The sequence below is a fragment of the Toxorhynchites rutilus genome, chromosome 2 (genome assembly GCF_029784135.1).
Source record: "Toxorhynchites rutilus septentrionalis strain SRP chromosome 2, ASM2978413v1, whole genome shotgun sequence".
Classification (NCBI taxonomy): Eukaryota; Metazoa; Arthropoda; class Insecta; order Diptera; family Culicidae; genus Toxorhynchites; species Toxorhynchites rutilus.
The window spans coordinates 266,638,380-266,662,261 of NC_073745.1; the positions used below are offsets into that span (position 1 = coordinate 266,638,380).

At 39.5% G+C, this 23,882-nt stretch overlaps 1 protein-coding gene across 2 annotated transcripts; it reads right to left on the reverse strand.

The window, feature by feature from the left end:
• Positions 1–3,156: 3,156 nt before the first annotated feature.
• Positions 3,157–20,298, reverse strand: LOC129771124 (FAS-associated factor 1). 2 transcript variants are annotated; one of them, XM_055774486.1, is made up of 13 exons: positions 19,833–20,298; positions 10,975–11,043; positions 10,625–10,904; positions 10,514–10,552; positions 10,145–10,371; positions 9,979–10,082; positions 9,201–9,548; positions 4,924–5,048; positions 4,712–4,857; positions 4,496–4,650; positions 4,293–4,429; positions 3,759–4,234; positions 3,157–3,698 (listed from the first exon to the last, which is right to left on the reverse strand). In XM_055774486.1, exons 1-13 carry the CDS (start codon positions 19,869–19,871, stop codon positions 3,618–3,620), a joined length of 2,226 nt encoding a protein of 741 aa, XP_055630461.1. In that variant the 5' UTR covers positions 19,872–20,298; the 3' UTR covers positions 3,157–3,617. The 2 variants fall into 2 exon arrangements, with proteins under 2 accessions (XP_055630461.1, XP_055630462.1); XM_055774487.1 differs by lacking the exon at positions 10,514–10,552 and having other exon boundaries at positions 19,833–20,297.
• Between the last annotated feature and the right edge of the window lie 3,584 nt (positions 20,299–23,882).

Consider the following 23,882-nt stretch of genomic DNA (forward strand, 5'->3'; position numbering starts at 1 on the left):
TCGTGAACTCAAACGAACGAACTTAGACATTTATCAAGTATGCTATAAAGGTCCTCACATTAGTATTAGTTAGTATTATTCGTGCAAAATAGCGCACACACACTGCACGCTATTTTATACGTGTGAGTAGTTTTCGTGTACGCTACAAAAAAAATCTAGATCACTTGTAGCGTTTGTCAAACCACGGTGAACTCAAACATCGATGCATGCATAAAGATACATGGGAAAGAGAGAGAGAGGAACGAATTCGTTTTGGGGGAAGACACTTCAAAATGCAATGAGGACAATTTGACTGGGAAGAATGGAATAATATAGTCGAGTCGGTAGAGGGAGATAGCGACTAAACGCCCGACTAACTGTTCAGTCGTTTTGGTGGAGAAACTGCGTGAAGAGCCAAAAATCATTTACCGACTGACTATGGATATAGTCAGTCAGTTAGTCAGCCGGCTATCCTCAGTTGAATATGACTATGTTGCGCCCTGCCCAGCAAACATTAAATCGTATAATTTTGCACGTGCTAAGTCTTACAAGAAATCAGAATAAATCATAATCGCATATAATATCAATCAAAGTATGTATCGTGTATATATAATGTATAATGAAACATGCAGGAAAACGAAAGTGAACTACGCCATTGAATAAAATCGGCAAACCAGGAATGACTGATCCTACTGCATAGAATGTATTAGATTATATCATATCGAATCATATGCATGAGTTTTAACCGCTGTTTGAATTAAATTTCAGATAGCCGCGCGAGACATAAATCTGTGCCAATTTAAAAATTTATATTCCACTTCCAACACAAGCAAATTAAATAATTATTATTTCTACAAATATAAATACTCATATATAAAAATGGCGATTCGTGAGGCTATAATAAACATTTTACGAAAATATTTGCGCCATTTGTTTCTTTTCTATGTCTGTAATAAATCGTATATGAGTATGGCAAAAGTCGTATTAGGTACGTTGACAATTCATGAATATATTCATATTAGATCGCGATTCAATTCTAATATAATCGCTATTATAGTCGGTCAAAGTTGCATATTCATCCAAACTAATTCGGTAAGCATTTGCCATGTATGAATATGGTCTCCACTTTTGCACGCATATGCCAGTTAGGCGCATTATATGCCAACCAAAATTTAGGGCATATGATGGTATATATACGCTTGTTATGCGATTTAATGTTTGCTGGGTGGTCACAATAATACAGTATAAAAAAGGAACGGAACGCTCAACGCCGTTCAACGCTAAACCTCACTCAGCCGTTTCATCCAATTTCATGATCAACGCGAATCCAAACAATTCATTGAAATTCCCCTCGATTTTATTTGACGTTTTGCCTCCCGGCCAGTTAAAGCGCGAATGTCGATAACTGGTCTTCCCTTTTCGCCCAATTAGCGAATGTTTACTGTATAACAGATATGATGTTGAGTTTCAACAGAAGAGAATTCATCCGACACTGGGAAAAAGCTAATTCCTTCATTCGTGAATAAATTTTGATAATTTGTGACACTGATTTTAGCAATCGTATCTATATCCAATTTGACTGTAGCTTCTGTTCTATTACCAGTTTTGGAAATTTGTGGGGTTTTTGGGCATTTTGAAGTAAAATAACACCAACTATGATCACGAACTTTCCAAACAAGAAAAAAAAGTCACAGGAGGGTTGTGTCGGAGACACTATCGCATAGTTGAAGTTTTGCTCGATGTGATAGTGTTAGTGATGGTTGATTCTTATCGACTCTCGATTTACATAAGGCGTCGTGCACACATTACGTAACGCTAGAAGGGGGATAGATCGAGTTTGCGTTACTTACTGTTACTTTGCATATATTTGAAAAAAAAATAACAATTCAATACTAAAGTAAAATGTATGAACGATATGTTCCGATGAACAATTGCAAATATAAAAACATATAGAAGGTTGTGTAATTTGCCAAGTCGGGAATCCACCATTTTGTTCCTATGCTGAGAATCACACCCTACCTTGGCTATTGCTCGAATGAGAAAGAGGACGAAGACGGGGCTTGGTATCGCACGCCATAACTGAGCTGTATATACTGAGGCGGATGCCATAAAGCTATCGGTAACGTGCAGTGCTACCAGCATACATTCGAGCATCCACACAAAGGTATATTTGCATATGAAGTAAAATTCAAATTTATAACACATGCAAATTGGGGCTCTTTTGGTATTAACAAGTTCTTCCGTATAGTAACTCGATGGTGATAATTCCTTAATATTTTCCTTCGTTGATCGTATTGTTTTCACATATTCACGTTGGAGAGCTTTTACCCTTCTCTTCGTTGGCCGAGGCATTTTGATTGAATGTAATACTTTTCCGTTTACTGTTTTTGAAAGCATAGGCAGCCCTGGCAGTGTTCCGAGCTCTGCAATACCATTTTCCTAACCAATGTTCAAGTTGCTAGAACTTACATTTTAGACCCATTGAACGTAAACATAATAATTGTATTTATATCAACACAATTTTATTCTATTGATTTTCATGACATGAAACGCTATGACTCAGGAATAACATTTTATTGAGTGGTTTTCATAGCTGTTTCGATGGTATTGTCTGGCATCAGTGTCGAAAAAATAACGATGGTTTCACCAATACAAACAAAACCATTTCCGAAAATTGAAAATTTAACTTTCAGAGCACTGGCTCGAGTTTTCCGACGTTTTTCACTATACAGTGCGACAGCAGATGAAAATTTAATATCTTGTGAGTAATCGATTAGAGTTTGGTTGATATTACTTGATGGGAAGTATGCGAAAACGATAATTTTCTTCACTGTTTCGCAAAATTATGAGCGCCATTGTGGCAGCCATTTGTGGCTAGCTTCCACCTTCACCTTAAGTAGGAAGTGGAGGGGTCAAAAATCCGGATTTTTAGCGTGACGTAATTTGCGCACGACGCTCAATAGAGCCCTGTGTTCTTTATGTCCTAGATAGTGTCTGATCTGATTGTCTTCTTCTTCTTCTTTGTTTTTAAAAGGCTTGAAACTTTGTAGTTCATTCGCCTCTAAATATCTGATTGATCAATCCTGGACCGTTGAAGTTACCTTTGCAATGAAATTTTCTGATTGTTGAGTAGCAGCATTGAGAATGATCGATTTCGGAACATTAAAAAAATGTATATAACCGATTTTAAATAGACTGAGTCATTTTCTTTCATTTCTTCCTTCATATTGAATTGTTATGCTCATTGTTTTAATCTGTAATTATCTTTTCTTTCTCTCCACAATATCAATTCAAATCCCTCTTCAAATCATTCTCAATTAAAAGTACCTGCCAGTATTTGGTACGAATACAAAATAAGGACACAACCGAAACTATGATAAAACTAATTTAAAACAAGACAGAAAAAACTAAAAACTTTGAAGAAGTTAATAACACCAATACGAAATTTCTCTTGTGCCAATTTAAAAATTTATAGTTTTCCTTCGATCTCTCTCTTACAATTTGGACAATTGTTTGTCCTTCAAACAAAGTGGAAGATTACGCTGAGCATCGGACAAACGAAGAAATATTAAATAATTAGATATTTTTGTAAGTGATTTTATAATTATGAGATGAGAGTCAATCTGTACACGACGGAATCATCGTTCCTCCAGTATTAGTGTCTCCTGGGGATACAGTTTCAGCTCCTTCAGAGTTTCCTCTTGGTTCAGTACAGTGAGCTGTCGAAGAGGAGAAGACACATTTTTCATTCCTATACATTCAATCTTCATTCTACTTACATCTCTCCGCGGCCAGCTCGAAATCACCTTGTACTCATCAACCAGAAACCCTTCGCCCGTGATAAAGTTCAGCAGGATTCTAAGGGGCGTATCGGCCAAGAAACGTCGCTCTATCATCACACCGGACGGTGGCCTTATCCTAATTTTGGTAATATTCTCTCCGGACTGCTGCTCTGGCTCTTCAGGCACAGTGCTCCGGGCAGTGGCACGAATTAGCTCTCGTTTCGCCTCGGCATCAGCCCGCTCGGATTCCAGCCGACGGCGCTCTGTTTGCATCATAAGCTCCTTCTGACGTTTGGCCTCTTGCTTGGCTCGATCCGCTTCCAAACTTTCACGATAGGCAGCGTCCTGCTCGAGTTTTACCTGTTCCCGAGCTAACCGCTCATTTTCCTCGCGCAGCTCTATCTTAAGCTGCTCGCTATACATATCCGATGCTTCCATCAGTTGCGACAACAAATCATCAACACTGACATTACCTGGAGAAGAATGATGATATCGTAAAATTGGTCATACAAACTAAGAACCCAAACCTACCGTAAATCACCTGGAAAACCTCGCACTGGCTGCGATTCTTTGCTATCACAAGAATGGCTGGCAACCGATCGGTCGGAATGTTTCTTACTGTTATCGAAGCGCTCATTCCAACACATGCCGATATAGACGACAAAAACCTTGAAATGAAAAATATCTAGGCTCAGCCGAACCTCCGGAAAGTTGAGATTCACACAACAACTCACATGTTTTTATTGCTCTCGAACGTCAGATCCCAACCATATAGAACGAAGTGATCCAGCAGCATTTGTATTATACTTTCGCAGGCAAGCAACTGACCGCAGAATACATTCGTAAGCACACTTCCGTCATGGTGCAGATATATCGCCATCAATTTACGCTGTAAGAATCAATCAGAGTTCAGTAAACTTCGAAAGAGTAGAACAGAAAATAACACCTACGTCACGAGCTGATGGACGACACGCTTCCTTAAGTGCATCCTCTAAGCTACCCTGGAAAAACATCGGATGTTGAGGTCCGTAGCGTTCGACGAAGTTCTCTACGAACTGTATGCTGCCAATTGTTTCGTCATCTACATTATCAGGGACTGTGAAATGGATGGAAAACAGTAATTAGTTACATTTCTTATAATTTGGACAATCGCCGAACTTACTCAAATGTTTCAAGTGGCTATTGATGGGTGTCTCGGTGAAAATGTCGTCGTCGTTGTTAAAGTCCGATGCATCCTCAAACTCCTCTCCGCTGCTCTCGGAGTCTATAATAATCGGCATGCTGTCACTGTGGGAAATAAAAGGAAATTATGACTACCATTAGATCTCATCCATTTTTGGGAGTTTGTTGACACGTTTTAGTTCAACTTCATCAATTTTGTCGAAAAACACAATTCATAAAATTTGACTTGATATGTCAACAAAGATTCGTTTATTCAATCCTTCATGAAAATTGACAGACATTTAATAAACGAATGATTGCCTATGTTTAAGTAAACCCAGACTATCAATGTTTATAATTTGCGTTTTATATACGACAACATCTTATAAAAAAACAAATTATTCATTTATTTATTTACTAGTTGACCCGGCAAACTTCGTCCCGCCTAAATTGAATTTTTTGTTATCTATATCTCCAAGTATACACGTTTTTTTTACTAAGCAAACGTTCATGGGTCCAATCGCGAACTGTTCATTGATCAATTTTAACCCTTTACAAATTTCTTTTACTATACATTTCCTGGTACTTCCTTCCAAAACTCGTCATTATAAAATCTAATTATTTTCAGCCAGAATTCTCGTTCAAGATTTTTCAATCACTTGCAAATGACATGTTTCTCTCTTGCATGGAATACTTGTTTGATACAGAAAATATAATAAAATGAAAATATAATTTTGTTGAATCCGCGCGAGAACGAGCAGTGGCCGTTCCTCAATCCGGACTGGATTCAATGTTCTCTCATTATTTTTACGCCCTCGAACCAGGCAAGAGACTCAAATTAACTTTTCTAAGAAAATGTCCTCTCTTTTCGAACCGCCTTTCGATCAAAAGACGCAAAAAGAAATAATGATCCACAATTTCACGGAGTCAAGCGACAGCTCCCGAGTGAAAAACAGTCCGGTGTGACTGAATCTGGCAAATCGGTCGGCCACTTCATTCCCTGCGATGTCGCTGTGTCCGGGAACCCACATGAGCACATTGTCGGGCAATATGTACTTTCTGACGCCTTGTACCCATGGAATTCAACCTATTATAAACGTCGATTACCTCAAATTCAACTCCGGATGGTCCTTTCAAGCCGTCCGAATACCTGATTTCGTGTAGACCATATTTTTTCTGCTGTGATTGCCTTGGAGTGTTCTAGCAGACCGGCCGAGTACGTCCCGACTCGTTCTTCCCGAATATTCTCTTGCTAAGGGCAGTCAGAAGGGTCTCTCCGCCCGTAACCGAATCTTCCTGTTGTTGTTCCGAAACGGTTTGAAAATAATTTCCAACAGGTTCAACCGGGTAACGCAGCCCTTTTTACTTCGAAGAAATAGCAAAGGAAGCTAAGTTTGTGGTCGAACAACACTCCAATGATCTTTAACGTTTTTCGGCGAAGGCTGTCTTTTTATAGCTGGATCCTGAAATTGGGAACCTGATGTCTGTGATCTCATATCATTATATGGTCGCTCTTCTGTGCTGAAAGTTTAAATCCTGAATCTTAAATCCTTGAATGCCTGAATCCTGATATGTGAAATCCTGTGGGTGTCCCGCCGCACCCAGCAGAAGGAATGTCGTCCGCGTACACAAACACGAAGACTTCCCTAGGCAGGATCTGAAACAGGCTTTTTCATTGCAACGAGAAAAAGTGTAAAGGCAAGAACAGAACTTTGAGGTACTCGTCTCTCCTCATGGAAAATTGGGAAGCTGATGTTACTAATTTTGATTTCGAAGGTTCAGCGTGTGGCGAAGTTCTCGAAAATGTGAAGAGTTAACGTCAACGCCCCAATCTTCCTGAGTTTTCAGCACTAAAGAAATCCATGTTGTACGCCCTCTCCATGTCCAATGCTATGATCTCCATGAGCTGACGATTTCTGTTGGCTTCGGCTATCACGTCTCCGAGGGTCGCGAAGTATATATTGGTGCCCATAACCGGCCGGAAAGCGAACTGCCGATAGTCTAATTGTCCATTTTCGGACAAAAGGTGACGCTTTTTAGCCCGTAGTGGGTTTCGCTCTTAGGATGGAGGCTTTGGCCGCCTCCGTGATGTTCTTGTTGAAAGTGGTAGTGGTGGTCGGGTTGAGTCTAAATAGCAAGAAGTCGGAGGATGTTTGAAGGGCTCCTCAGTCAACTCTATCGAAGATCCATCTGGGTCTACGAGTTCTGAGCGGCGGCGGGCTGTTGAAGCTTATGGTTATCGGGTGATGGTTGCTGCCTTAAGGGTCATCGGTTTTGTTCCACCTTAGCCTATTCAGCAAGTTGAGACTGGTTGCTGAAAAAAAACAATGAGAGTGTTGCTGGTACCTCGACGGAAAGTAACCGTGCCGTCGTTCAAAATCGAGAGCTCCAGCGCCTCAGTAGCAGTTGATTTTGGGATCCTCCATGTATACAGGGTTTATAGGGTTTTTCGTGTCAAACTTCATCGAATGCTTGAGCGACAAGAAAAAGAGCTGAGCAATATCTGCGCCTTCGTATATTATACAAATTTATTCTACCAATCGGTGAACTTTTCAATGGTGCCATGTTTTGCTCGAAATCCGAATTGTTGAATCGAGACCAATTTTTCAATCTAGGGTGTAAATTTTATTAAAATGATTTTTCCGAACCCTTTTGAGAAGATTGGAGGGATGCTGTTAGGTCTATATGATTCCATTTTCTACACGCATGTCTCACCAGTCACTTTCATTTTATTTCAGTATGAGAAAATTTCAAGTATTTCTCTGTTGATTCGGAGTGAAGACTTTTGGAAAATGGTTTTCAAAAGTTGTTGATTTTTTATCATCACCCTGGCCCATTTTCAAATTGTCAGCACTTGTAACAGTGACGTTCTTTGAGTTCCATAGGCAGTAATTAATATCTTGATTTGGTTACAATTCAGTGATGTAATGAAGAAATTCTTCATTTTTTTCGTTGTGTGATTGCTTTCTTAGTTTAGTGAGCCATCTTGAATTGGTTTCTAGACTCTGGCGATCAAGCAAAAAAAGAAAGTGACAAAACTTCGAAAAAAAAATCCAATCCAGTGCTTCAATCCATTTATAATAATTTATTTGCACTGTTCGAAGAAATATATAGGATCTGTAGTTAAAACAATAGTCATTCATTATTGCCATTACCATTTAAGCATACTTAACAACTAAAATGACGCGACAAACTTTAGGACGAAACTTCGTTTCGGCTGTTTCGTTTGTTGTTCCAGCATATTTTTGAAGTAAATTGATTGATTTTGTGTGTTTCTGATCCTGGTAAGTATTTATCATGTGAACAACAAGTCTGTAACGTATATAAGGTCACCGGATCTGAACCCTATAGAGAACTTATAGGAGATCGTAAAAAGGTTGGGTACACAGAGAAATCGAAGAATAATCAGCAACTGTGGGATAGGATCCTAGCTTCTTGGTACACCATTCCGTGCCAGAAGCTGGTGGAATCCATGCCGAACCGGGTGCCTGAAGTGATGCGTAACAAAGGTTACACGACCAAGTACTAACCCTAGAAGCTTTTCACGGTATGAATTTTCTTGTTTAAATTTTCTTTGCCATTTTAAAACCGGTCTTAAACTTTGTCGCGTTATTTTAGTTGTTAAATATGCTTAAAACGCATTTTTAATGAATTTCTATTGTTGTAACTACAGATGTTATAAATTTGTTCGATCAATGCAAACAAATTATTATAAATAAATTGAAGCACTTGATTGGATTATTTTTTCTCAAAGTTTTGTCACTTTCTTGTTTTGCTTGAGCAGTGGTCTTAATGTTTTGTCCAACGCTGAATGTGGCATCAATTGTTTACGAAATTCTACTTTCCAATAGCCCAGTTAAAAAGCAGTCCAGTTAAACCAGATTCAGTTATCGAATGATTACTGCAGTATCTTGATTTGGCGACAATTCAGTGAGGTAATTGTCTTGTAATACGTTCCGTTAGTTTACGTTGGTCCATTTTTAGATTGTGACGATCGTCTGTTATGCCAGATATAAAAATCCTTAATAATACTTATACACCTGATAAATTTCGTGAAAAACACTGAAGCATTCTTCTCAATAAAAATTTAGAATAACTGACTAAAATCCTACAATACAATTAAATTGAGGGAGGAAAGACATGTATGTTACATAAGGGTCGTGACAGCAGACTGACAAAATATTGTTGTTTGAATTGCGATAGAACAACAACGACTGAGGCTACCAGTTAAGAAAATCCAATTTGAACAAGTACCACCACAGCATCGAACTGACTTACCTGTTATTGTAAACATTTCGGCTGCTACTGCTAGTACTCGTGCTGGCTGTGTTAACAGCTGTGCTGTTATTGTTTGTAATTTTTTGCGCCACATCTTCCGCCCGTTTCAGCACAAGATTATGCTCCCGTTCCACGCCGGATTCGGCTAGCGTCGTACTGTTGGTGACGTTGTTCGGCCAGCCGGACCACACCTGGTGTCGCACCGGAATGTCGACGATCGTGTACAGGTCCGTTTTTATGGACAGAATGTTTTGATGGCCGGGAAACTTGAGCACCAGAATATTGCCCTCCGGCTGGACATTTATGTGCAGCGTGTAGATCTGTTTGTTTTGCGAGGATAATGGATCGCTGTGAAAAACAGAAGAGAGATAATTAACTATATGTAGCTTTTGTACAAATATGCACTTCCTCAGCGTCAGTAATTGTTGAAAATTTTACAATTCCTAGAAAACCTACAAATCACAAAACAAATTGTGGTCAGAAGGCATTAGGTTTGGTCCCTGAAGCGAGTGGAGGTTGTGTTACTTTCTGTGTATTAGAGATAGGAAATTGCGTTACGTAGGGGGCGGGGGGGAGGTGGTCCAAAATCCGGATTTTTAGCGTTACGTAATTTGTGTACGACGCCTAAAAAAACATTCTCATTCATAATGAATATTCTTTGACATGAAAATTTTCCTGCCAATCAGCTAGAATAACATATCAGAAATATTCTAATGATTTTATATTGTTACTAAGAACAGTAGTGCGCAAATGGTAATAAGAATGGAAAACAACTCACGTTTCGCCAACGAAACCTTCCACCGTCATGTCCGTCAGAATAATGTTGACATCCTTCCCGATATTGAGCGATTTGAGCAATGTCGAAGAATTCTGAACCTCTTTCTGAAGAACGAAGCAAACAAAAATTATCCACTGCTGCGGTAAATCATTCAAATGGACTCTACCTGCTTCCCTGGTTCCCAACCTTTCAGAGCCTGTCGACACACTGGAACTCCCGTTTTCTCGGAGATTTTGGCCTTCAATTCACCCACCGTGGCGTGGTTCGATATGTTGATAACATGCAACTCGTTGTTGAAGAGAACCCTAAACACTACGTCATGTGGCTTCGCGTCGAGGAAGTTAAGTGCACTACGGAAGTCGTTGTTGCTGCTAGATCGAGAAGAAGATGCTCCTGAAAGATGGAAAGAAAGTCAGAACTCAGAACTTAAATTGAAAATATGGGAAACATGAGTCATTCTACGACGAGCGTGAAAAGTGATTATTTTCAGATGACAGAAACAATGAGTTGTGAACGAAAGCAACATTTTCTGTACCTGGTTCAAGAAATCCAAAAGGATCCTCGAAAGGAAAATCTGCACCGTACAAAAGTATTTTGTTAATAGTGTCAGCTTTAAACGTAAGCAAAATAACCGTTTAACACTTACCAGCATCCAGATTCTTGCCTTGGTTGAACGTGCCACTACTTCCGCCTATCGCTGCGTTCTTTATTGGTGATGAAGGTGCCGTCATTAGTTCTTCCACGTTGGCCATCGCTTCCAAATCATTCGCATAACTGGCGAAAGCTGACCCCAAATTTCCATTTCCACTACCACTACCGATGTGAATCGACGGAAAACTACTATTCCCGCCGTCAGCGGCACCACTGTCGCCGCTATTCAAGCGTCGATCTCGTGGATCCTGGGGCAGGACACGATGAACGGCTGACTGTAAAGCGTATTAAACATACATTAGAACCTACAGAGAATAGGATAAATTTGATCTCATCAGTACGTACCAAGAGATCCCAGTTGCATTCGTCCAAATGATAAATAGCCTCAGCGACATCCTCAATTGCAGTTATGCTCTGTGTAAATTGACAATATAAGAAGAAAGAAAAGAAATCATTGTTCACACAGAAATTTTCAGCCATTCCATGTCAAACCGATATAGTGGTTCTCAGCTTTCCGTGAAAAGCGGAAGTTTTGTTGCCTACCTCAAAGTATTACACCCTTATTTTTTAATTTTTCTATTAGGGTACTCATTTCCATTTTAGGGTGGCCCGAGAAATCGACTTCTTACCATTTTTCAAAAATTTATAGCTTTTGAATTAGATGATAGACATATCAAATTAAACCAAATTAGCCAGCTTTTTTTTGGAAAAACATTACGCTTGAAAAAAAAATTAATTTTTATTTCGTAACAATTGATTGTATTTGTTTTTGTTTATAGTTTACATGGTCTATACTTTTTTTATTTATGTTCTTGTAAGCTGAGGATTTTTGTACATAAAGTATCCAAAAATCAAAAAGGCGTTGTTTTTTGTTCTTGAGCTGATTTTTCAAAATTAACCGAATTAACCTTGGAAAAAAGTCGGATTTTATTTGTATGATTTTCGTAATGGATTGTAATTGTTTTTCACGTGATATATCCAAATATCAGAGATGTTTTTTTCGTTTTTGAGTTATGATTTTCAAAGTTAACATGTTTTAGTTTTGGTTCAATATTCCTATGCGACTATGCGACTAGAATCCAATTTTTACGAGAGTGTGGTATTTTTGCAAAGAAACCCAAATTTGGCTTCAATTGTTACTAATTTGAATTAGTATATCATATCGATCATCTGAATCGGTTCAGTAGTTCAAAAGTTATAAATTTTTAAAAACTGTCATTTTTGGAAAAAGGGAGAAAAATGACTTTTTTCTGCTTTCATTTGAAAAAATGTAAATAATTGATATCGAATAAAGTTGTAAAACAATTAAAATTGCGGAACGTAGCAACATTTTGGGAGCGAAAAAACTTATAAGTTTGTGCTTTTGACGTTGTTCTTGATTTTTTTCCCGAAAATGCATAATAAAAATATCAGCGTGGTTTCGAAAAACGAATTGTAGAGCGGTTAGAGAGCTTTAATTTGGTTTGAAGAAACAATCAATGAAACCATCATGCGTTTTTGAGAAAAATTGTAAGAGGTTGTATCTAGGACATGACCGCATATTTTCGACGTAGAACTACGCAATTACATTATGCAATCCACTTGTTTACCACTCCGAATATTATTTTAGAATGCATCGAAATTTTTGTAATAGATTATGTTCTTCTTTACAAATAAATTTGATGAACGTCCTTTTACGTTTGATATGATGCCTAGGACTACCAAAATATGTGAACGAAAGAATTGTCAAACGAATATTGTATTTTACATTTTCCTCTGAAATTATTGCACATCTCATGTTCACGTAGTTCTCGAACCGCGAAAATTTATTCACCTCTAGTATCTGAAATGACGATTTTCCCAGGCTTCTCAGTTTAAAAGTACGTTTTAGGGAAACATATTCCGGTCTGCACAACGACAAGCGAGAACACCAAAAAATGCATGTATTTGCAAAGCGGATTCCCCCAGGCACATTGATTTAGAAATCCGTTTTGTTATCTTCGCTTATTTTTCGTCGGCCTATTTCCGCCACTTCAGTGCCAATCACCGACATCAGGGAGGCGACTCCACCTGTTCCTACCTATCAGACTCAACAACTCATGAGCCGGGCCAACTTCTTTTACTTCCCCTCCGAAGGAAGACGTAACCAGAGATTTTTCGCCTCAGAAAATTCCAACGACGCCAGCTGGGATTGAACCCAGGCCGATCGGATTGTGAGGCTGTTACGCTAACCACACAACCACTGGCGCCGTCTTAGAAATCCGTGTTAGGGATAAATAGCTCGATGAGAACAAAAATACCCCCGACTTGCATGTATATTTGCAAAGCGGATTTCCACAGGTACATCGATTTTGAAGTCTGTCTTGGGGAAACCGTAAATCGGGCCAATCAAAACTTGGCAGTTAAGGCGTTTGGATAACGCTTCACATTTTATAGTTATTCAATGTCTCATGAAAAATGACATTTTATTAATTGTGATAGACGCGTAGAAATATTTCCTATCAATTGATGCGAACATCTTCCTGATCTGTTGAGAAATGTTGAGAAAAAAAATTTCGAAATACGGGTAGGGTTGGCACACAAATCGGCAGAACAAATGTATGGTTCTTCCATTTTTCATGAATTTAAACTGTTTAGAAATTAGCGAACGCCGGGTGTTCAGAATAATATACGGCAGTGTACAGAAAACGGAGTAAGGAGGAGGCTGGATTACGAACTGGAGCAAATCTACGGCGTACCCAGCATCCAGAAAATCGCTTAGGCTGGATGAGTGTGATGGGCGAGACATGTTGCAAGTTTCCTGTACAGCAGTCCCGCAAAGGTGGTGTTCGCATCGAATTCGGTGGGGACAAGAAGAGGAGCCCAGTGGGCAAGGTGATTGCACCAGGTAGAGCAAGACTTGGGAAGAATTGGTTCCGCCAGAGGATTGGAGAAATATAGTCATTAAGCGTATTTATTGGTGAAAAATTATAAAAAAATCTAATCACTAAATATAATGTAGTATCATTATAAATACACAAATTTATTGATTTTTCGGTCTGTGAGATCGTATGCGCGACTATAGGATTAAAAGTTATAAAGTCTCTTAAGAATTGAACTCAATACCTAGTGTCAGTATCAAACTTGAATTTACAAAAGATCGTAGCAATAAACAGAAATTGGACCTGGTTCTTGAGCCACGGTATGTGATTGACTATGGGCCCTATTGCAGAAGATGAGACGAACAGACGAGCTGTCGTTTCGTTTGTTTTCATATTCCAGAAGCCTAGCTCGACCAAAAACAGACGAGTAGCTCGTCTTGCTCCACGACCGTTTGGCCACGCCCGCCGATCAGTCGAGTCGTCTAGTTTGTTTGATGTGTTTGTTCACCTTGTTGATTTAAGGCATCGGTATACTTCTGTTCCGCCTTTAACTTCAAAAATTGTGTCACGGCTAAACTATTATGTGTACCGGTATGTTTCTTCTGTTTTACAAAAAATGGCGTAACTTAATTATTATTCCAGTGAATGAAATTTCCAGACATTCGTTGGAAAGCTACTGTCATTGCGCGCCTTTTTCAGTATATGTCAAAAAGTTGAAGCGTGAACAACATAGTTTTTGCCACTTCGAATATGTCGAATTTCGTATCAACGAGTGTTTTTTTCAGGGAGTGTTACTTCATTACTTCAATATGAAGAAAAATACTGCGGAAAGTCGTCGGATTTTGGTGGAAGTTTATGGTGACCATGCTCAAACTGAGCGAATGTGTCAGACGTAGTTTGCACGGTTTAAAAGTGGTAACTTTGACTGAGAAGACGAAAAACATTCCGGACCACCCAAAAAAGATGAAGAATTGGAGGCTTTATTCGATCAAGATCCGTCACAAACGCAACAAGAACTTACAGATACACTTGAAGTAGCTCAGCAAACCATATCCGATTGTTTAAAAGCAATAGGAATGATCCGGAAGATAGGACATTGGGTGCCGTATGAATTGAAGCCACGAGACGTCGAACGTCGTTTTTTCACGTGCGAATAAATGCTCCAATGGCATAAATCGTTACTGCGATTACGACAATGCCAAATGTCGGGCAACGTATGGAAAACCCAGCCATGCATTAACATTGACGGCCGCGCGGAATATTTTCGGCCAAGTTATGCTGCCTATTTGGTGGGACCAGCTGGGTGTGGTGTACTATATGTGCTGCTAAAACCGAATGAAACCATTACGGGGGACCTCTACCAACGACAATTGATGCATTTGAGCCGTGCACTGAAGAAAAAAAAGACGGGTGGGTAATGTCGGGGACATAACCGGAGTGACGTAGGACTATACAAAGGGACAGCTTTTGTTAAATATATATTTTAAATATATTGTTTTATTTTCTTCTCCTACGTGAATACCTACCTATCTACCTTAAAAATGGATTAGTTTACTGTTTACTCTTCATGAATATGTTGATGGTTCTGAAAAGAACCTTTGGTGTTGTGTTTTTGTTATCACTCGATATTCCCATCTTGTTCGGTTAAACCTTCCTGTTTAGCTATTGCGTTTGCCACTCGCCACAGCTTTCACAGTTGGAAAATTTCTTCCCAACCAGCTTGTGACATGTTGTTCAGTAAATTACATTTGATGCGACGTGCCGGAGAAACACTTTGCCACTCACTGAAACTAATTGTTGCCTTGATGAGCGCCGAACCGAAGCTGCTCTGTTCTTGATGCGGGTTTTCTGATTGTCGTGAGCAGCTTTGCAAGCCAACTCGAGCACTCCGACGGCCGAAACTCTATAATCGCTGTTAGGTATACTGGTGCTCCGGCACCAATCCGTTCGGCCTAGTTACCCTTGCCGAGCAATCAGTGAATGCGACCAACAGGGAACTGGAGACTTGCACGGTTCGAGTGAGACTTTGCCTTTCCCTTAACTTGTTCTCCTTTGTTACGTCCACGATGCCGATGCCGTACAACCACACGGGTTTACGGTTTGAAAGAAAATAAGATATTTTTTTGGGGTCCGCGTGTTTTATACTCTAGCGGTACACACTCACAGGATATAGACAAATCGGCAGACTCAGCCAGAGGGGCGAGTCCAACGAGACGAACGAATGAGCGTTAAAAGGGAGCGATGGCAAAAAAATACATTCATTACGATTTGTTCGCTCGTTGGATTCACATGCAGGCTAAAAAGGGTCCTTTTCAGGATCACAAAATTATCTTCAATCTAAAGAGTTTATTGTTTTGTTATCACTCGATATCCCCATCTTGTTCGGCTAAACCTTGCTGTTTAGCGATTGCATTTGCCACTCGCCACAGCTTTCACAGTTGGAAAATTTCTTCCCATCCAGCTTGTGACATATTTTACAGTAAATTACATTCAATGGCACGTCGCATTACCACCACTCAGTATCGGATTGGAGGTAATTTTAACCTGTAATTGAACATTTGCGATGACAGTGGTACAGTGTCGACCTTCAATGTGGGGTCATAATTTGGACCCCGAACTCTATGTTTACAAAAATGTCCAACTAAATATGTCGCATTACTGGTCCGACCAATTAGCTAAATGTCGAGATAAGTGTAAATTACTGTACTTTCAATCTAGAAGCAATTTAAGAATTGGTGAAAATCAATAAGCTCAGAACAACTGCCAAATTCACATACTCATCATATCCTGGCAAACAAATTATGAAAAAATCAATTTGTATTTTATTATTATTTTGGATATTGTTTTAGAAAGCATTGAACTGTATTTCCTAAACTCTTTTTTGGAAGGTTTAATGGCCCTGAAAAGCGCCTTGTTTTATGGAATGGTTCAAATTTAGAAAACTTTATACTCGTGGTTTTGAAAAAAAAAACCATTTCGAACGCCCTCGATGCCGCCTTGTTCTGGATTTGCCACCAAAGCAGTGTGTATAAAGAACAAACTTTTTTCTTCTGCTACCTGATGCCGTTTTGCGATTGCGTTTGCCACTCGCCACTCGCTACAACTGCCTGTTGTCTTGATGTCCACCGCACCGAATGTGTTCTGTTCCGAATGCGGGTTTTCTTATCGTCGCGAGCAGCTTTACCAACTAACTCGATCACTTCGGCGGCCGAAACTATATAACGCCGGCTAGGTGGACTGGTGCACTGGTACTAACGCGCTCGGCCTAGCTACCCTTGCGGGGAACTCCAGATCAACACGGTTCGAGCCGGATTTTGCCTTTCCCTTCACTTTTCCTCCTTTACCATGTCCAGACATGGCTGCTTGGGTTGGTTTGTTGATGTGTTGTGATGCGAACCGATGTGGTGTACGGTTTGAATGAAAATGATCGTTACGGCAGCGGAGCGGGGATTTTTAAGCTGACTGGCTGGCTCGAGAATTACGCATGTGTGAGACTGCGACCAATGTTTCGTTCATTTCTTTCTTTTTCCTTTCCAATCGTGGTTCATTCTATTTCGCTGCTGCTCTGGTTGCCCGTTTTAGTCGGTTCGATTTGAGGAGCACAAAATGGACCAATCAAAAATGGGCACATAGTACATTTTGACAATGCTTGATACTTCACAATTATTCAATTATTTATCTCAAGAAAAATGAAATGTTATTCGTTATGATAGATGCGTAGATATATTTCCTATCAATTGATGTAAAAACCTTTGCGATCTATTGAGAAATGCTCGAGTTATAAGCGTTCCAAATCTTGCTTTGTTTCCTACTTGTTCAGTGCCTAGATTTCCATTTCACCCCTTATATCTTCCGGTTAGACGTAGTCCTACGTCAAAACGGCGACAACACGAACAAAGACACGATGAATTTATTTTGCAACGACAATGCTCGGCCGCATGTCGCGAAACCGGTCAGAACATACCTGGAAACGCTGAAATGGGAGGTCCTATCCCACCCGCCGTATTCTCCAAACATTTCTCCGTCCGATTACTACCTTTTTCGATCGATGCAACACGGCCTGGTTGACTCCTCCAATTTCGATGAAGTCAAAAATTGGATAGATTCGTGATTAGCCGACAAACCGGCCGATTATTTCCGCAGAGGAATCCATGAATTGCCAGAAAGATGAGAAAAAGTTGTGACCTGCGATGGGCAATACTTTGAATATTAAATTTGTAACACTTTTTGCAGAATAAAGCATTAATTTTCTGGAAAAAAAGGAAGAAACTTAGCTAGGAGTACCTAGTATTGCATAAGCAATGTTTGTTTTCAATTGCAACCATCAAATTCAATTCAGCAATTGTTGAATTTTACAGATTCTCAAATGGGTCTTTTCCAAACAACACAATCAAATGTAAACATTGAACTCGTATCCAGGGATACCAGATGACTGTTCAAAATATATTAACACGACACGAAAAGTCTCCTCACATCATATTGAACGAAAATGAATAATTCAAAATTCAATATTGTGCTTGTTTGATAAGATTTTAATCTTTTCTTGATAAATCGTTGATTAGGTAAACAAACATTGGCCCCAATAAATCCATAAAACCAAAACTTCTGAGTGAGAAAATCATATGCTGGAAGAAAAATATCAGTGAAACCAAAAGATATGTGAAACTTATTTCTTTTTGTTTTGATTTTGTATTTGCGCACTGAGGAAGGAGTATCGATTGATCACTTTTAAAAATGTTTGTGGTTTTTCTCAAAATAAAAACATGTCCTCACATCTGACATCACTGATTATACTGATAAAAAGCGACAGAAATCTCTCCAGTCTACCAAATAAAACAATTCAATGAAACTCGTGTACTGGAATAGCGAGATGAAGAATAGAAGGTGGGAAGATTCACGGGTTTTGGTTGTGTTAAACTTTGATTGTATTAGTAACCGAGAAGATAGGAATTTCACATACCAGGCATAACAGTCAGTTACTAAGTCAGAACTAAAACGTTTCATTTTTTCTTTGATTCCTTCTTATATCAGAATTAGTATTCCAATGTCTACCATGTTTGAATCTTAGAGCACTTCCATGAAGTAGTTTACCTCGTTTTTTCACAATTAGGGTGCCGGACACTCCATTCGTCTAAAACTAGGACGCAAGCGGAAAACTTTTCGTCTCAATCTAGGTCATATGGAGTCAAATTTATTTTTCCAGCGCATCTTACATCAAGAAAACTTGTAACCTGCTTGCACTGTTGAATGTTCTCCATCATCAAAGGAGCAAACGATTCTGTAACTCTGACTTTGTTCATTTACGTTTTTGGTCGACGCAACGAGATGTAAAATTGAATTGAAATTAAGTTTAGAACACCTCAATAATACTGAAATTTCAGCTACTGCTAAAATGTCAGTTGAGCCCTTTTGATTTTGAGAACTAGCATTGTTTAAAGAAAAAAAAAACAAGTTCGTTCAGCTCATCTGATTATTTTTACGTTTAATAACAATACTTTTCCTATGTAGTAGACCATTATGAGAAAATAACATACATAAACAAAATCTGTGACGACACAGATTTATAATCTTCCCACCTTACATTTTCGATCTCGCTGAAATAGGATATTTTGTTCGTCTCGACAGTGACAGAAGCCGAGACCAGCCGAATTTACTCGTCTCGTTTTCTCGAATAGGGCCCTATGACTCCACCAAAAACTCCGAAATGGGAGTTGAATATGTCACGAATGTATTTTGAGTGGAAATGTCAATGATACATGTATATAATAATTTTCTTCAATGAATCTTCCGCTTGGTATTGGTAAAAAAAAATGTCTTGTGGTGAGTAACCACGATACTGTTACTCACTCAATTACAGGAACTGTAGAAGATAGATAAACGTAAAGTAGGCATAATGAACGTTGAAGATCTGGTATAACAGGTATAATAAAACTAGTGTTCCGATCAATACACTATAAGTAATGTTTACGTTATAAATCACCTTTCTGTTATCCACTCATACTTATAAACATTTTGTTTGCAATTTTAAGGAACCTACCATATAGACGCAACACTAAACCATGGATTATATTAAACTTTACTCATGAAAATAGTAACACCTGGATTTATGCCAAATAGGAGGAATTCTTTGATTAGTAGTTTGAAAACCAAAACTATTTTCATTCAATGGTTAATTGAACTGAGTACATCAAATATTACGTGAATTATATGTCCCTGGTGCGGAAATAATGCGTATGTCAGTACATTTCCTACTAAGGCACAAGTCAACATCGAAAGTATAACCTTTAAAAATAACTACGAATCATCCAACAATCAACTATGAAATAAACAGACCACGAAACGTAGAATTCAGCTGTGTCTTACCTGAAAATTCGCTAGTATCTCCTCCCGATTCTCAGACATATTGCGTTTCTTTTCGAATAGACCGAGCGCAACAAAATTTCCTTCTTGCTTCTTGCGAGACGAATAAAGAGAATTTACACACTGTACTGCAATGACAGCAGAAACAGTACTCCTTTCTTCGCGACTTTGTCGTTCAATTCCGCGTTCTCATCAAAATAACACACACTTCTTGCAGTCCCAAAGCAAATTTAAACATAAACCCAATCGCCAACCATTGATTCTACATAGTTTGCGGAAAATTCATCCATTAGCCTCATCTACACCTGATGGAAAACTCTTCTTTGTTTGTTCGCTCTGTCCACAACTTCTTTCTTCACTGCTATGAATTGACCTGACGATGGTCGAATTTCATCAAGAGCTACACGATGATGAACTGCAAAAAAAAGGAACAGCAAAAATCACAAACACTATGACGCGTGCGGCAGAGCTTGACAGCTGAGAGCCAACTGTGGTGGCACAAACACTGATTCAGGAAAGGGCATGAGACAATTTGTTGGACTAGAACGTTTGTTTTGGATTGAAGAGGAGATAGATTTCGAGTATGGTCGGAAAGGAAGAGCATGTACACTGAATTAATTTTCCATTCTTGGTTAGAAAAACTTTTACTTAATTTGTAAAGTATATTCTATGGGGAGTCTTCGTAGCCTTATTGATTGCGTGTTCGTTACTAAGCGAACGATCATGAGCTCATAACTCAGGGCCCTTTATTGACCATCTTTGTTTGTTATTCTAGCTACTACATCCACACAACAATCATCAAGTGATGGTGATTCCAGCCTCTTACTTCACATACGATCTGCTGCATCGGTAATTGGTGCTATTAATAACACAACAATCGAAACTTCATATCAACTGTCCCGCTGTAAACAGCCATGAACCGAAGGAATACTACGACTAAACGACTACTGTGTAATTTACGAAAATGTTATGAGATAGGAATACATCTTATGCCTAAATGGCTACTGTGTAATATAGAACTTAATTATCAATTAGATAAAAAAATGTACACGAAGAAATTCTGCTCTGTTACATCGCTAAACGCTGAACGCTGGAAGGCTAAATGAGCCTAATGAAATAAACAGATGGGATAAAAATAACATTGAACAAACATTTATTGTAACATTACATTATCGTTCATAAGAGGAACTTTTCGACAATTTTGTATTTATAAACAATTATTTTAACTTTGATGTTGCAAAAGTTTCAATGTACGGCACAAGCGGTGACTAGATTTAAATAGGATGGCTATTACGATGAAATTTGTGACTATCCTGACCAATGATTGTCGGATGCACAGAAAGTTGACGAAGTCGAAGAGGAAATGAATGTCGTAAGCTAATTCAACAGATTTGTCATCTTTTTTTTTTATCCAAATTATATATTTTTATTAGGGCTCATATGGCGTCAGCCTAACGGGGCCGGGAGTTCAATATTTTGACAATGTTTGCTTACAACTATGTTAGTAATATGTAACCGATTACTCGCGGTTGGCTCGAGGTTAGTATTACAAGTGTTCTCATAAATGGGGTGTTGCAGCTCTATTGGGATGCAGCTGACCGTTAATCATAAACGCCCCCCTAGTCTGCACCCAATATCTAGCGTGGTGCGTCTTTCTCGACTCGAGGAATCCAGAATAGAATGATCACTAGCCGGCGCAATCATCAGCTGGTGTAGAGTTGTCAAGAGCGGTGCAACCTTTGGCTCTTGTTGAATCATCAGTGGACTGCACAACCTTCAGCCCGTGTATCTGTAAAGAGTGTGTGTATGTATTGCCGCGACTAAGTAAAAGTTTATCGATCGGATAGGAGGGATATGAAACAACGAAGACACAACGAAGGAAACATCATTAAACGTTGACATCGGCGTTTCTGAGGAACAGGTATAGATGGAGCAGAAGATCAGGTTCACGGCTACCTAAGATATCCCGGACGGGGATATCCGATTGTCTGCCTTGTGCCCTCAATGCTCTGGAGAGCTGAGAGCGGGCAGCATGGAACCGGATACACGACCAGACAACATGCTCGATGTCGTGGTAGCCATCGCCACAATCACAAAGATTGCTTGCTGCGAGCGCAATGCGATAAAGATGCGCCTTTAGGTTGTAGTGATTGGACAAAAGCCGAGATATTACGCGAATGAAATCACGATCTACATTCAATCCCTTGAACCATGCACTCGTCGAAACCTTAGGGATAATCGTGTGTAACCAACGACCGAACTCATCTTCACTCCACATGCGCTGCCAACTTACGAGCGTGTGCTGACGAGGAATGTGGAAAAATTCATTATAAGCAATTTGCCTTTCAAAAAGTGTACCTTCTGATGCGCCCACCTTAGCTAGCGAGTCCGCTTTCTCATTCCCCGGAAACGAGCAATGAGAGGGAACCCATGCTAAGGTAATCTTGAATAATTTTTCGACCAAAACACTCAATAGATGTCTTATTCTTGTTAGAAAATAAGATGAGCGTTTATCAACTTTCATTGAGCGGATTGCCTCTATTGAGCTAAGACTGTCTGAAAAAATAAAATAATGGTCGATGGGTAATGTTTCAATGATCCCTAGTGCGTAGTATATCGCACCCAGTTCAGCGACATACACGGAACAAGGATCTTTGAGTTTGAAAGAGGCACTGGAATTTTCATTGAAGATGCCGAAGCCAGTGGAGCCGTTTATGTATGACAGATCTAACTTTCCCATATTCTGCCGAAAATATCGGCGGAATAGAATCGGAGCGTAGGTGATCTGGGATTCCATTGATTTTTTGTCGCATGGACAGATAAAAAATGACCAAAGATGTGCAAAAGTATGGGAAGCAAACTTGGTTGGAGATGCCTGGTGAAGGGTGCACGTCGTGGGTAAGGTATTCATGGTATAAAGACATTAAACTTGACTGAGGAGTCAGTTGGAGTAGATTTTCGAAGTTATCAATCACCAATGGATTCATGATCTTGCAACGGATGAGAAATCTGTAGGATAATTCTGTGAACCGAAGAGTAAGCGGGGGTACTCCGGCCAAAACTTCGAGTCTCATTGTATGTGTCGAATGCAAACACCCCATGGCTATACGCAAGCAACGATATTGTATTCTCTCCAGCTTGAGAATATGAATCCTGGCAGCTGATCGGAAGCAAAAACTGCCATATTCTAACACTGCTAATATCGTTGTTTTGTACAACTTAATGAGGTCTCCTGGATGGGCACCCCACCATGTTCCGGTAATCGTTTGGAGAAAATTGATTCTTTGCTGGCATTCCTGTTTCAGATACGCAATGTGTCTCCCCCAGGTACATTTGGAATCAAAATATACACCCAGGTATTTGAAAAACATAGAGTGTTGGATCGTTTTGCCGGATAGTTGAAGCTGGAATTGGGCGGGTTCGTGCTTCCTAGAAAAAACGACCATTTCAGTTTTCTTCGTAGAGAATTCGATACCCAGCTTGAGGGCCCACATGAACAGATTGTTCAGGGTATCTTGCAACGACTTTTGCAGAACGACGGGATTAGTACCCGTGATGGAAATGACTCCATCGTCTGCAAGCTGTCTCAGCGTGCAGTTTCTAGTTAGACAATCATCCATATTATTGACGTAAAAACTGTATAAGAGGGGGCTTAGGCAGGAGCCTTGCGGTAGGCCCATAAAACTGTAACGAGAAGATTTCGAGCTGCCATGAGAGAAAATCATGTGCTTTTCTGACAGTAAATTGCACAGAAAATTATTGAGAATCGGTGAAAGTCCACAACTATGAAGCTTCTCTGAGAGAATTTCCATGGAAACTGAATCAAATGCCCCTTTGATATCGAGAAAAACGGAAGCCATTTGTTGTTTGCGAGCAAATGCGATTTGGATTTCAGAAGATAGCAGCGCGAGACAATCGTTCGTCCCTTTACCTCGGCGGAAGCCAAACTGCGTATTTGACAGCAAATTGTTCGTTTCCACTTGTCCAAACGAAGTAGAGTCATTTTCTCTAACAATTTACGAATACAGGATAACATTGCAATCGGCCTTAACG

Excerpts from the sequence above, each read along its gene's own strand:
- LOC129771124 (XM_055774486.1), bottom strand. The coding sequence starts at position 19,871 with ATGTCTGAGAATCGGGAGGAGATACTAGCGAATTTTCAG. Across the intron at positions 5,049-9,200 it reads CGAAATGTTTACAATAACAG|TGACAGCATGCCGATTATTA; the intron begins GTAAGTCAGTTC and ends TATTTCCCACAG. Across the intron at positions 3,699-3,758 it reads CGAGCTGGCCGCGGAGAGAT|CTCACTGTACTGAACCAAGA; the intron begins GTAAGTAGAATG and ends CCTCTTCGACAG.